This window comes from Sorex araneus, chromosome 1, assembly GCF_027595985.1.
Source record: "Sorex araneus isolate mSorAra2 chromosome 1, mSorAra2.pri, whole genome shotgun sequence".
NCBI classification, from domain to species: Eukaryota; Metazoa; Chordata; class Mammalia; order Eulipotyphla; family Soricidae; genus Sorex; species Sorex araneus.
In genome coordinates, this window is record NC_073302.1 from 192,050,974 (window position 1) to 192,066,777 (window position 15,804).

At 42.0% G+C, this 15,804-nt stretch overlaps 1 protein-coding gene across 1 annotated transcript in view; it reads right to left on the reverse strand.

The window, feature by feature from the left end:
• The window catches only part of EDAR (ectodysplasin A receptor), a 39,143-nt gene that overhangs the window by 2,509 nt on the left and 20,830 nt on the right, over positions 1-15,804 (reverse strand). Inside the window, exons 5-10 of the mRNA XM_004604041.3 lie at positions 15,087-15,173; positions 13,430-13,555; positions 13,246-13,320; positions 12,931-13,003; positions 8,739-8,895; positions 7,803-7,863 (exon numbers count right to left, since the gene is read on the reverse strand). Coding sequence (XP_004604098.2) covers positions 7,803-7,863; positions 8,739-8,895; positions 12,931-13,003; positions 13,246-13,320; positions 13,430-13,555; positions 15,087-15,173 — 579 coding nt within the window. The remainder of the gene's footprint in view (positions 1-7,802; positions 7,864-8,738; positions 8,896-12,930; positions 13,004-13,245; positions 13,321-13,429; positions 13,556-15,086; positions 15,174-15,804) is intronic.

A 15,804-nucleotide genomic window follows, 5' to 3' on the forward strand; every position in this document is an offset into this window, starting at 1 on the left:
ATGGCTCATATTTTTTACTCTTTTCTAATTTAGACTTGGGGGACATATGATTTTAAGAATTTATCCATTTCTCCAGCTTTGTGGTGTAGAGTGATTCACAACCTCTTAGGACTCTTTACATTTCTGAGGTGTTTGTTGTAATTTATCTCCTTTTATCTATAATCCAGTTTACTTGTTTTTTTATTCTTCCTTGTGAGTCTAACTAAGGGGTTTTCAGTCCCGTTTAGTCTTTCAAAAAATAGGTTGTGGGGTCAGAACTTAGTACAGTGGGTAGGATGATTGCTTTACATTTAGGAGAATCAGGTTTGATCACTGGTACCACGTACGGTCCCTGGAGCCCTGCCAGGAGTGAGCCTTGCGCGCAGAGCCAGGTACAAGAGCTGAGCATCAACAAGTGTTGGTGCAGCGTCTCCCCTCTTCCCTGTGCTTCTAAATGAAAACAAACAAAAAGCCCAGGTCCTGGTTTTGTTACCTCTCTTTTTTCTTTCTTTCTTGAGTTCCTTCTTTCTATTTATTTTGGGATTCATTTGTTCTTTTTCAAGTTTCACAAACTGCTAGTTTAGATCATTAATTTGAGCTTTGTCTTCTTTCCTGATGTAAGCATGCATTGTTATGAACTTCTTCAGTAACTGCTTCTGCTGTGCTCATTGCTTTTGATAGTTTGCATCTTTATTTTTGTTACTTTAATGAATCTTAGGTTCTTTGTTATTCTTTGATTCCCTTCTTGATATAATTGCTATTTAACCATATTTTGTTCAGTTTCTGAAGAATGTTCATGTGCACTGTAGGAGAATGTGTATTTAGCTTTTGAGGAGGTAGAGGGTCCTGTAAATGTCTGTAGTTCTTATTTTATTTACAATTTCTCATTTAGGATTCTTACTTCTTTGTTGAAGCACTTCTGATTGGTCTGTCTAATGATGACAGTGGGGTATTAAAGTCTCCCACTACTAGTATGTTGAATACATAAATGTAGCTCTTCAAAACCATTAGGTATGTATATAATATGTGTATATATGTATATATGTACATATATATATAAAGTTAAGTCCTTTGGCCTATACTGCCCTCCATCAGCATGTAATAGCCACCCTTAAATTCTATTACTTTCTTTTGCTTATACTTATAATTAGTATGATACTAGTATGGCCATCCTCTTTTTAATTTGTTTGGGTATTTTTGTTCATTTGGTTTGGAACCACACTTGCTGGTATTCAGGTTTACTCCTGGGTCTGTGCTCAGTGACTATTCCTCATGAAGTTCAGGGGACCATATGTAGTGCCAGGGATTTGAACCAGGATTGGCACCATCTCTTCAGCACCCCATCCCTGTTTTTTAATCCACCATTTTGCCTGTGTTTTCTTCAGGGTATTTTATTTTATTTTATTATTTTTCATTTATTTTTTGCTTTTCGGGTCACACCCAGCAATGCACAGGGGTTACTCCTACACTCAGAAATTACTCCTGGCAGTGCTGGGGGACCACATGGGATGCTGGGAATCGAACCTGGGTCGGCCATGTGCAAAGCAAACACCCTACCCGCTGTGCCATCAGTCCAGCCTCTCTTCAGGGTATTTTATGGTCACACTTTTATATACTGCCCAAACAATATATTTTTTGTTTGGGGTCTGCATTTGACAGTTCTCAGGGCTCACTCGAGGTTCTATATTCAGGAATCACTTTCGGAAGAGGTTGGGGGTGGGACTGGAGATTAGACAAAATTTTGCAAAGTACAAGAAGTACAAGGCAAGTGTCTCCATTTTGTACTTTGTGGCGCCTTATTTCTAACAGATTTTTCCAGAGGGTCTTTAGGACTTTCTATTAGCATGACATTTGCAAATAGTTTTCCTCCTTAGACTTCTAATTTATATTTCTTGCCTAATTTAAACTGATTTTTGATACAGGTACAAAAGCAATCCAGGGAGAAAATTTTTTTCAATAAGTGACACTGGAACAACTTAACATTATTGAACCATAAACAAACATAAAATCCCCAAACTAAATCCCACATTTTTTATTTTTATTTTTTTTTATTTATTTTTTTTTTTTTTAGCTTTTTGGGTCACACCTGGCGATGCACAGGGGTTACTCCTGGCTCTGCACTCAGGAATTGCCCCTGGCGGTGTTCAGGGGACCATATGGGATGCTGGGATTCGAACTCGGGTCGGCCGTATGCAAGGCAAACGCCCTACCTGCTGTGCTATCGCTCCAGCCCCAATCCCACATTTTTTAAATAGTTAACTCCATTTGGTAATATGTGGAAACATAAACTATAAACTATGAATTTTTAAAAATTATCACAGGAGAAAAAAATTTTAATATGTAGGGCTAGGCAAACAGATGTTATCCTAGATTGCAAAATAAAACCTATAAAATGAAAATGATAACTGTAAGTCATCAAAATTGAAAACTTTCTTGTGAGACAATCTGTTAAGAGAATAAAAAGACAAGCTCAAAAGTAGAAATAATATTTGTAAGTCACTTTTATATCAAAGTACTAGTATTAAATATCCAATGACAGATGTATTGATTATGAAAGTGTGGAATATATACACAATGGAATACTATGTAGTTGTAAGGAACAATGAAACCATGCAATTTGATGGTTGGAACTGGAAGACATCATGTTGAAAAGTAAGCCAGAAGAAGAAAGACAAACACAAGATGATCTCACTTGTCTGTAGTATATACTGGATTAAGAAATGTATTGTAGTAAAGGCAGATGCCTAGATCATCCTTGACCCAAGTGTTTAGAGAGGAGAAGGACAGAGAAATAAAGAAATCAAGGCAGGGCAGGGTTGGGGGGAGAAGAGAACTAGAATTAATGGGTTAGGCATTAGGGCTTCAGTTATACCAGTGATATAAATGAGTGGTACAACCATATATCCAAAACACAGACTCAAAACACTGAGAACATGAGATCTAAGTTGCAACCACTGGAACTTTGTAATGTGCCTGACAAGTTGACAAGGCGGGGGTGGGGGTGGGAGAAGGAAGAGAACCCAGAAACATTGGTAGATGGAAGTTGACACTAGTGGTGGGACTGGTGTTGAAATATTATATAATTAAACTTTTTATATCACAGTTCTTTAATTAAGTAAAAAATGCATTAAAAAACAAACTAGTCTTAGTACTATTTTGTAAAAATATTTTATAAAACTGAATGCAAGGATTGAGATTTTTCAAATCTCAACAGCAAAAAAGTAAAATCACACAATCCAATCGGAAGATGGACAAAAAGACATGAAAAAACATAAAATATGGTATACAGGTGGCAGTATATCTACATAAAAAGGCATGCAAATATTAGGGAAATGTAAATTAAAACTACAAGATATTGTATACTAATCTGAATGACTCAGAAGAATAGTTGGTGAGAAGGTGGAGAAACTGGATAACTAATACATTATTGGTGGGAATTTAATGGTGTAGCTACTTTGGAAAAGTCCAGCCGTTTAAAAAAAAACTCTAAATAGCCACTGATTACATGAACCCACAATTATACACCTGGGCATTTATCCCACAAAAATGATAAGTTATATTCACAAAAAACCTTGCACCTGAATATTTATAGATACTTCACTTACAATAGATCAAATTAAAAACAACCAGAATGTGCTTAAATGTATACATAATTAAACAAATTTCAGTACTGCATAACATGGGAGGAATAACTTAATTATTTAGGAACAGAAAAGAACTTTGTAACAGTTTTGAAATTTAAAAAATTGTGAGAGGCTGGAGTGATACAACAGTGGGGAGGGCATTTTCCTTGCATGTGTCTGACCCTGCATCACATATGGTTCCCCAAGCACTGCCAGGAATAATTCCTGAGTGCAGAGCCAGGAGTAACCTCTGAGCATGACTGGGTGTGACCCAAAAAGCAAGCAAGCAAGCAAGCAAACAAACAAAAACTTACATACATTATAGAAATAGGGCTGGAGTGACAGTACACTGCCCAGCATCCCATATGGTCCCCGAGACCACCAGGAGTAAATATGCAAAGTAAATGTGTAAACTCTGGAAAATGACTTTTCCAGTCAACATAATGTACTGGAGATTCATATAGGTTTTTATATATATTGTAATCTGTTCCTAAATACGTAATTCCTCCCTGGGTCCAGAGCCAGGAGTAAGACCTGAATACTGCTGGGCCTAAACACTGCCCTCCTCCAAATTGTAGAAATAAAGAAAATGTCCTGGGTTAAGAAGAGGATGGCAAAGGAAGTAGCAGTAGTTTTTAAAAGGCAACTGAAAGCTCCACAACCGAATCTCAAAAAGAATGACAGGAAGCTGAATCTTCACAGTCTATAAGCTAAAATCTCTGGGCTATTCTTTGGAAAACTTAGCCTCCTACCACACCCGCCAGCTCCACAACTGAACCCATCAAACTGCCGTGGCACCAAACTGTTCCATCTCCTGGAATGTGCAGACACGACCTCTCTAGATTTCATAGCACTGCCAGTCCAGCAGGATCACAGCCAGTCTTTGGGGGAAGCTGACTGGAAGACCACCAAGCTCAGTAACAGAAGCCTCAACAGCACAAACCAGCACAGCAGATCCTCAGACAATGACTTTCGAGCACCATTGTAAGGTAGAACAATTGTCACAAATTGACTCTTGCTGATCTGTTTTGATAATTCTGTTTGCCTCTGTGTTGTAACAAACGATATGAAGTAAGTTTGTGCCTGGAAGGGGGCAGGATGGGTTGGTGTGAGGAAAACCAGGGACATTGGTGGAGGGAAAGTCACACTGGTTGTGGGATTGGTGTTGAGAATTCTAATGCCTTAAAAAACCATACAGTTGAACAGTATGAACAACTTGGCAAATCATGGTGCCATTATTAAAAAAGGGGGGGCAACGGAGGAATCTTTATGGTGATGGGAATGGACTCTGAGCCAGAGAGATAATACCCATGGTGCCCTGAGCACTGTGGGGGGCCCAAATAAGCCCTAGCACACCAGGGCCTGAACATCACTGCATCCTTGGGCCCTTGCACTAACCCTCTGGTTAGCCCACCAAGAGCTGCTGGAAAGGGCTCCTGGGTCCCCAAACAGGCAGCCAACAAACCCAAATGGGCACTGTCTTCCCTGCACCAGTATCAGTGCTCTGCTTGTGACCTTTAGGGATGATTTGGCAGGCTGTTCCCATTGGGAGAAGTTGGGTGACAAATAGATATCATCCCTCTGTATTTTCTCTCAGTACATATGGGTCTAACAATGAACCCATTAGAGGGGTTTCTTTTCCTTAAGGATTCTTAAGATTAGTTTGAAAACCACTGTTCCCCAGTATGGGCTCTTACAGCCACAGAAAAAGCTTTCAGTTTTCAGGGTAGACTGCATGCTTTATACGCATGAGACCTTGGTTCCAATTCTGGAAGGAAAACAAAGAATTTTCTGTAGTGATGGGGTGCAAATCTATTGGCTAGCCCTGGATGTCATACAACATACCGATAAGGATATTCACATACCAATGTGGCCTAACCAACAATCCTGCTTTATGTGCTCATTAAGGAAAAGAAAAGAATAAAACAGAAGAAACCAGACCTCACTGCTGCTGCTTGGATCTGTGAGATGAGAATTAAGTGATACAATGAAAATGGGGAAAATTTCTTAACCTTGACTATAAGATTTTTTTTTATCATTTACTGCAGCACTGTACAACAGCCAGGATATGAAAACAATGGAAATGCACAACAACAGATAAGTGGATAGAGAAGGTAATATATATAATATATATGTAATGTGTGTATGTGTGTGTGTATGTATCCTGGTGTGTATCCAAATACACACTGGAATACTATGCAGTTATAAGAAAAGATGAAATGACACAATTTGTCACTATATGGGTGGAACTAGAGGGTATCAGGCTGAGTGAAGTCAGGTAGAAGTGAAAGGACAGGTACAGAATGATCTCACTCACGTATGAGATGTGAAAGAATGTAGTAAAGATGGCCAAAGGAAGCAAATGAAGGGTCAGGACACAGAACTGAGTTTCCCCAGAGGTACAGTTTTTGCAGTTCTGTGGCTCATAGGCAATCATGGGAAGTGGGCGTTACCTGCACGCCCTCAGCCCAGATAAGATCCGGAGCTGCTGAGTGCGAAACGGACCCTCTGCTCCTAAAGACTTTGATTCCAGAGGTCTTCTAACCCATTTTGGCACCCAGAACAACTTCTTACAGCAATGCACTGGGACTGTGAACTGAGCTAAAATATCAGAAATCCAAAATGGTGTGGCTGCTGTTTATAGAGTCTTCATTCTCAGCAATGAAAAGAAATTATTAAATGATGCCTTTTCAGCAGGCCTGATTGTTGGGGGAAATTCCAAACAAAATAGTGAATTCTCTCTTAAAATATTGAATGTATTCAAAGTATAGAGAGAATAAAGTGAAGGTCATCAGCTACTTAGTTGGGGGCTGGGGGGGAAGGGGGTATTTTGGGGTTTCTGGTGGTGGGACATGTGCACTGGTGAAGGGATAGTGGTTCAATCATTATATGACTGAGACTTAAACCTGAAAGCTTTGTATTTTTTTTCACAGTGATTCAATAAAATAAAAACTTTAAAAAAACTATTACATACAAAATATATAATTGATTTCTTATGAATCATTTACCTTTGTCCTAATGTCAATAGTGGTAATATTATTTGCTTTATTCTGTCAATGCCTCTGTGCCTTTTCCACCACCAAGTCAGTTTTCTACTCTTGATCTTAGCCAAAAGGCTGAGAAGCAATCCTAGTCAATTTTCTTAGCTGATTTTCCTTACCATCCTCTGGGACGAATAAAAACAGTTTCATTTAAGTGGGAGGGATACTGGGTTCATTGGTGGTGGAGAATGGACACTGGTGGAGGGATGGGCTCTCGAACATTGTATGAGGGAAACACAAGCACGAAAATGTGTAAATCTGTAACTGTACCCTCACGGTGACTCACTAATTAAAAAATAAATTAATTAAATTATAAAAAAAAACTGAGTTTCCCTCAGGAGTGGTGGGAGAACCATGATTGGGGTGGTCCCTTAGGACAGTAGTAGCGGAAGGCAGGCACTCTGGTGGGTGTACTGTTGTAAGCATGAAATTATCACTAATATTTTAAATCATGATACCTCAATAAAAGTGGAGGAGGAGAAATTACTTATTTCCCAATGAATAAGAAGGCCAGTTAGGGGCTGGAAATGGAAGACACTGGAACTAGAACCTACAGGTTCTAGTTTCGGACTGAATGTGTTTTTTTCTGGTCCTGCTGCCTTTCCCTGGCCTTACCATGAGATGGTGTGATACTCACTCAGGAGATATGTTTTCAGAGGGAAATGGAATGTTCCTCAAGCCTGTCAAAATTATGGGTGACTGAAAGAGGGTATGGGCTGATAACTACTGGACAAGTAATACTTCTTAAGAAGGAGTTTGAAGGTGTAACATCAAACAGAGACAGCATCTAGGGGACACTATGAAGATACAAGGCTCCCCACTTCTCTTCTGAAGCACTTAGGACTCTTCCTGGAGTGAGGATGTGCCCCATGTACCCTTCCATCTGGACTGTGTTTGAGTTCTTTGTTCTGTGAGGGAAGGGAAAGTGAATGCTGGGGAGTTATTCTAAGTAGCTGGGAATCAAATTCATCTTCCTCCGTAGCTGACAGAGTCAGGCTAGGTATTCTAACAAGGAACTTCAGGGGAAGTTTGGACATTGGCTTTTCCCAGTCCTCCACAAGACCCTGCCAGTGTGCCTGCCTATTGCACATGGTTGGAGAAGGTCCTTGGGCAGGTCCTGGGCCAACTTTCCCCCGCCCCACAGTCCTTTCTTGCTTACCTTCAACCACGCTACACACATTGGCATACACATCCAATATCTTTTTCCTTCGACTTTGAATCTATGAAAAAATAAAAATAATAATAATTTTCAGAAACAAGAGACAAAACCTTCGATTTGGAATTGGCAGGTAGCTGCTCTTTACTGCTTTTTAAATCAAAAATTTTGAGTCAAGGTCTCACATGCACATCATGCCTGCAGTTCACAGGAAAATCTCCTTTAACCTATTTGCCAAGCCTCTTCCCTCCACAATGGAGGGTTTCCCAGATTCCACTGAGCATTAAAGCTTGAGAGAGTCACAGGCCAGTCCCGGCATCAGTGCATTGGAAGGACCGTTAGACTCCGGAGTGCCTAAGAGCAGCTGGAGATGTCTGCAGCACCACAAACTGGCATGGCATGCTCTCCACAGATCAGGGCAGCTGTCAGGATGGGGAAGGTGCACCGCTCTCAGCATGCAGAGAGCTGTTGGGAGCCAGCCACCTTCCAGCAAGCCCAGGTCCCAGCTGCAGGTCACTGAACTGGGTCCAGCCGGATCCAGCCTTCTGATTCCACACAGCTTTACTCTAGAGGTGTGTAACCTGGGGTGGAGCTGCTAAGGGCTAAGCTCTGGCTGCCAAGAACATTTTCAGGTAGGCTGGGCTGGATCTCGCTTCACTTGACAATCTCACTCCTTTAAACGATAAGCCACTCAGACAATTTTCCCATGAAAAATTGTATGGCAGTTCAAATGTAGTTACAGGGAATTTAAACTCCCCCTTTGACCATATATTTTTAATTTTCTTAATTAAAAATTATAAGTAATGTTTCTGTATTTTTAATATCTTGTTTTAAATCTGTCACCGTCACTCCATGTCTGTTTCCTGTCTCACAGAGGAACTTATTCTACAGGATTCTCTGTGTGAAAGTCGGGGCACTCCTCCGCGGGAAAAGCCTCACCCCTGCTGCCTTGGTGGTGGCTGGCTTCTCGCGGGCCAGGTGGACCAGGGAGAGCAGGCACCGCTCCGGGGAGCCTTGCTTGTCGGTGGGGGGCTCCTCGTCGCTGTCCATGCTCCGGCTAAGCAGCTGCTCATTCTCAGAGGAAGCGTCGTTCTCGCTGCGTAAACAAGAGTGTCACTGCAGGGGTGCGGGGGCCTTGGTGTCCTACATGCTCCCCGCGGTGGAGGACTTGCCTCCTCACACTTTCTCCACATGCTTGGGGAAGAGAAGAATGACCCCTGGCCTTGTTCCCTTCCCGACAAGACACTTGTGTGGGGGGCTCTGCAGGGGTGTGGGAGAGGAACCACACGTGTTTTGGCCGAGAACGGGCCCTCAAAGCTGCCCCCCACCTGAGGTGGCCTGGTACTGTTCATTTTCCCCTCTGGTCCTCAACCCCCAAGCCCTGGCTCAGTTTCTTGAATGTTTCAGTTTCAGGTATTTAATCCAGAAGAGCATCAGCTTCAACACTGAATTTTTATTTTGCTGACAAGTGTAGGTGATCAGCGTTGGACTTGTGCAATTCTTTCGAAAGCCGAGTAATAAACAAATCCCACCAGGAGGCAGGCTCCCTTGTACCACAGCTCGTACCCAGGTCCCCGGCCTTGGTCTTGTGTGGTAGTCTGAACCTCCACATTTATTCCAGATATATTTTAAAAATAGGCTCTTATAAAAGGTACCCTGCTAACTTCCTCTGGTTTGGCTGAGGGATTTTGCTTTTAAAAAGAAATATCTTTATAATAATGTTAACTGGGTTATGGTGATAAAACCCAAAATACAACACAATCCTAGCGGCACGGTCTATACAGAAAATCTCAAGGAGTGAGTCCTTTCAGGGCACTAGGGAGCAAGTGAGTGGAGGCACCACTGCTTCAAACACAGTGATCCTCTTCCTAAGCAGCACGGAGGCACATTCAGCATCTTGTTTTCTAAAGAACAATGCACAGGTTTTTAATTTTTATTTGACATTTGTTTACCAAAGAGCTTATTTTTCCATGTGGGGTGTCCTAATTTTCCCTCAGTCTTTTCTTTAATAATTAAATCCCAATATAAATTCTTATTCTAGTAGTATTTATTATTTTTATCATATGACTAACAAAAATAGCTTTGATTTAGTATAGCAAAAATCCAGATTTTTAACTTTTTGAGTATAAATAACCAATTAGGGAATGGTATCAGAGAGGGAGGGATTCAACCTGCAAGGACTTGCAGATAGACTAAAAGGATTTTTTCAAAAGATAGTGTTTTGGGGTAAGTTAAAAGTTCAACATTGAGTTGAAAGTTTTAGAAAACAGATACATTATCAATTAACCACAAATATATGGGTGAACTCACATTTTAACAGTTTTCTACTCCCCAAAACAAGTATCTCCTAATTTCTTAGTCTCATACTAATGTTCAAGAAAATAAACAATGTCAATTCTAACATGTGATACTGGTTTTGTCATAAAGGAAAAATAACCATGTATATTTAAAATTTGCTGAAACTAACAATCTATAAGATCATGTCTGTAAGTGGTTAGATAATAAACAGCAGCAGTGCAGAATGTCACATATTTTTGAAGCCTCTATACCCCATTCCAAACCTTACATTTAGATGTGAGCTATTTAAAAATGTGCTTTCTTGTTAATTACCTAGAAACCTCCCAAATTGCTAATATTTTTTATTCCTTGTTCATTTATTTTAATTATTTGTTGAGGTAACTGAAGCTTGCACAACTGCATTTGTTTTGGGAGCATGGATCTTCCCGTCTCCCCATGCCCACAAAACGATGTCAGCCTGCTTCTAACCAGTTCACTCCCTGCTACCTAGTGCCCCTGCGACTGCGTGCCCACACACGCACACATGCACCCACACACCCACACACCACAACTTGCAGACATATTCCCAGGTTTTAAAAAAATTCACCTATTTTTGGCTTCTCTTTATTACCTACATATGAATAAGATTATCTCATAGTCATTTTCCTTCTTACATATTTAGCTTAACAAATTCCCCTTAAGTTCCATGTTGTTTAAGTTATCTTTCCTCAATTCTTTAGATAAAATGTAAGTCTGCTTATCTGAGTATTGCTCTACCCCTCACCCCACACACTTTTGGGAAATAAAGAAGGCTAGAAGAACAGAAGAGGAATGGGTGACACAAATACATATGCCAACCGCAAAATGGCCAGAACCCAGACTCCTGGGGGCTCAGACCTGACACCCAGTGACCAGATATTCGCTGAGTCACCTACACCACAGGCCACTGTGGGAAACAGTAGCTCTCTTGGCGACCTATGGGAAGGGCAGACACAACTGACTTTTTCTTCACATTGTACAAGACTTCAGAATTTATGTTTGCTTACCGCCCTTACATCATGACTGTTAAGAGTGACTGGAGTTTTCCTATTGAGAATAGGAAATAGGAGTTTTCCTATTGAGAATAGTTTTCCTATTTCGATATTATACAAATGTCTGGGTTTGTGAAAATTTCTACAAATAAAAGACTTTGCAAAATTATAAGCTGGGAGTCAGAAGAAGCAGGTGCTAAGCTCTGAACTTTCTGTGATAAATCTGGTGACTCTCATGATCTCTGTGTCCCCACCTGCAATGTGGGTGTTTGTACAGAGAGAGTTGGCTTGGCCATATGTGGAAAAATATCCATGAAACAAATATCTTGATGTAGATGTTTGGACCTAAGCAGAGTCGGATCCAAAGGACCGCCCTTGGGGACAAAAATTGAAATTAAGCTGCCATATGATCCAGCAATTCCACTTCTGTGTTCCACTCCCAATTCCACTCCCCAGGACATAAAAATTAAAAAGACATGTACACCATTATTCATCGCAGCACTTAGCACTATAGCTAAGACATGGACTCAACTTAGACGTTCAATGAAGGATAAGTGGATCATGAAGATTCCATTGGCATATATGTACAATGAAATACTGCACAGCTGTAAGGAAAGATGAAATCGTGCAATTTGCTGCAACATGAATAGAACTGGAAGATATGCTTAATGAAGTAAGCCAAAAAAAGAAGGACGAACAGGATGGTATCACTTATATATGGTTTGTAGAAGAACTGGATAAAGGTCTGAAATGTTTGAAGGGAGAGATGCTTATTTAGATCACCCTTCACCCAAGAGTAGAGAAGGGGGGGAAAGGCAGAAAAGGAAAGAAACTGAGGGGAAAGAAGAGAGATGGGGCAAAGGGGTCAGAGGATCCAAGTCTATCGGTGGTGTAAGGAGTGGTATATCCAAATCACAGAGTCAGTAACACTGAAAGCAAGCGATCCAAACTTCAATGACCAAAATTAAAAATACGCCTGGAAAAATGGCAGACTGGTATGAGAGGGACCTGGGGAGCTCTGGGGGAGGGAAGAAGATGCTGGTGGTGTGATTGGTATTGGCACATAGTATGTCTAAAATTCTAACATAAACAGTCTTCTAAAATCATGGCTTTTTAATAATTTTTTTTAGAAGTATACTTCCTTACATTCTAGTTTTAGGTCTGGGACTAATTCTACATCCCGTGTGTGGGAATGTGGCGAACCTCTGCTGTAAGAGGTCTCTCTCATACACCAAGTGTGAGCAGTTGGGCCTGTGGAAGGTCCTGAGGCTCAGGCAGCCCGGAGTGGACTCCAGCCCTGCGACTCCTGGACTGGGTGACCTTAGGCCTGTGACGGCTACAAACAGGAAACCCGTGTTCTCATGGCTGAGCTAAGGCACACAGACTTAACAGACTGTGACAACTTCATTCAACATCACCAACCGCCTCACTTCAACAGGGAAGGACTGTTACTTTTAACTTTGACACGATGGTGTCAATCGTGGTGGCAACAGCAGCAGTAACATTAACTGGGCTTCAGGAGATGATGGTGGGTATACAAGAGCTCTGGGGTCTGAACTAGAGAGGAATTTTGATGAGGGAGGCAGGACAGCTGGGGTATCTGATTCAGGATGGTGGCTCAGGTGGAGGCCGCTGGGATTGTGCTTATTGACTCTGTCCCTTCACCCATTAAAGGAGAGTGGTCTTAGGTCTGCCACCAAGCTTCTCTGTAATCCTCATCAAAGTCAGCTCCCCTCCATCCTCAGGCCCCACCAGGATCCCTGACTTTGCCCTAAAGCGGGGACTCCACTACTCTGAAAAATGGCAGCCCTGGTTTGAGTTACCTTTTAGCAGTCTTTGCTGGAGTTGCTGTCAGCTTCTCAAATTCATCCTTTTCAGAGAAAATGACGACATTGTCTGTAGGTACAATGGGGAGAATGGGTAGTGAAGAGTTAGAGTAGGCGTGGCTCGGAACACAACCTTCTCCTGCTCACTTTCTTCTTAGCACTTAGCATCATGACTAAACCCTATGTCCAAAGGAGAAAGCAGAGACATCCCACACTCCCTAAGTGGCATGGAAGTGTAAGCAGTTATAGGAAGCCAGTCTCCCAAGGCAGCAACAAGAGAAAGGCACATGCTGAGGAGCTCTTTTTGCAGACCTTGACTCTCTTTCTTCTCCTCTTCTTTGCTTACTTGAGCTTCTACACTCTTCACTGGGTGGCTGGTGCAGCAGGCTGGTGGGAGAAGGAAGGATATAAGTAGCCAGAATATTGACAGGGCAAGTTTACAGTTGTTTCATAGGAAGGGATGTGGGTAGGCACAGGGACACTGGGGGTCAGTTACCTGGGGCAGAAGGTTTTGTCTTCATGATGTAGAACATGATGATGAGGACAATGGCGATGGCCATGATGAAGATGGTAGACATGGCAATGATCAGGGCCGTGGCCAGGTGTCCTTGGCCTGAGAACTCTGCTGGAGTTTGGAGAGAAGGTGGTGACCTGGAAGTCCCTACAAGGACCAGTAAGCTAGACAGGTCCTCCTTCCCCAAGACCACTGTCCTGCAAACACTGGCACTGCTGGTGGGGTTTCTTGGGGGTCCTCAGGAGCCAGGACATGTGCTCAGTTTGAGAACCAAGTTTGCTCACTTTGCTGGTCCCAACAAAGACTGCTCTTTATATATTTCTTTAGAACATAATTTTTAGATAAATTTTAGAACATATTTCTTTAGAACATAAATTTAGTGTTAGTTTGTTTTCTAAGGCTATTATTCTTGGTTCTAGTATTTTGAGACTCTCGCAAAATGAAATGGAGAGGGAGAGAGACCTTGGAAAAAAGGTGTTTTGAGGGCAGCCCAATCAAAATTTCTTTCAAACAAGAGCTGGGATGTAAATGTCAACCCCAAGGGTCAGAGATTTTATTGTTGCTTGATTATCTACCTGTGTCACTTGCAATTTACATCTGGGTATAAGAGTAAAAACTATAAAGCAAGGGGATGGTGTACAGGTGACACACCTAATTCTCTGTTCAATTACCCCCATACTAGAGACTTGCTTCGTTTTTCTGTGTGAAATATGTCAATGATTATTCTAAATATCTTATATAACTAAGTAAGGTTATGGTTTTCACGAAGCAAATCTAGTTCAACTACCACCCCAAAATGGGAAGAAAACAAACACCTAGAACAGAATACTCTAGTACCATCCCAGAAAGCACGTGGCACAGTTTTAACAAATAGCTCCAAAGATGAGTCCAGAGTTGTCAGTTCCACAGTTGACACCTCCTAACTGAGGTGACTATCTTCAGAGGACATGACCTCAGAATGGCATTCAGAGATAATAATAACATAATTGTGAGTTCAGGTGTGGATGAAATACATGTTTAATATTCTGTGAGTTGTTCGCTACTTTCCCCAGGTCCTGATGAAAGTGAGATGTGAACCTGTTCCTGCTCTGATGAAGGCTTAGGAGGGTCAGTTCGGGAGCTATGCTGAGAGCATTGGGAGTGTCTGAGGTGTCCCATGTCTCAAATAATGGAACATAGGGGACCAAACAGCTTGCGAGGAAGAAAGGGCCAGCACCAGTTCTTTCTCTGAAAGGAACTGGGTCTCAAGACCCTCAATCTTCTCTGTCTCACAGGGATTAGGAGTAAAGTGTAGTGATTGCAAATTAATATCAAGTGTGAAGGCATTTGGTTTACTTGAAACCTGGCAAAAACTGGCAGTTGTTTGATCCAAACAGCGCAGGGGGGTTCTCCTCTTTGCCCCCTCCCAGAGGCCCCCCCACCTCTCCAGAGAAATGCCTGTCTAGTCCTGAGGAGAGCCCAGGACGCTGTCCAGGAGCCTTTAGTTGCTGACCCTAACAGTTGGCTTAAGTGTGAGCCCCTGGCAGGATCTGAGGGGGAAGAGCAGAAGTTGTTGATGATACTTCCCCTGTTTTCTACCTTCTTCCAGTCTCCCTCAAGTCTCATAACTCCGGAAGACAAATGCCCACATCCTCCTTACCTTTGTGGGCATGCTGGGAGGGAGAGAGAGTGCTACTTCCAGACGTGCTGGGGTGGTTGGCAGAGACTCCGGAGGTGGCTCTCACACCTGCAGGGATAACTCAGTCACATCCCCAGCAAGGCCCCGGGAAAGCCCTGCCTCTTGGTCCAAATGGGAGCCTCACAGTAACTTCCCTCAACGCTAGATTCTGCGTGAGCTGGAGCAGAAGGAGGGAACAGTTTTGTTTCATGCAGTGTTGAACAATCTCTCTAAGCATTCTGACATCTTTCTGTCTTTACTACAGCCAGAGACTTCTTAGACACTCCAGCTGAAATGAACAGTGATGGCAGGGTGCTTTACAAGTCTTACTTAGTTTTCCTAATGACTGAGAAAGAAAATGAAATCTGTAAAAATAAAAAGAATATGTACCAAGGACAGTGGAAACAAGGGTCGGGAGGAATGGTCCATGGTTAGAAGCTTGCCACAAGTGGTGGTGGCGGGAAGTAAGACAGAGAAGGACCATTATGCCAAAGATAGTTGGAAATTATCACTCTGGGCAAGAGCTGAGTGCTGAAAGTAGGTAAAGTGACAAATGTGATAACCTTTCAGTATATGTATTACAAACTATTAATACCCCAAAGGGGGGAGGAGAGAAAGAGAGAGAGAGAAAGAGAGAGAGGAAAAGAGAGGGAGAGAGAGAGGAAAGTGCTTGCCATAGAGGAAGGCTTTGGAGAGGAAT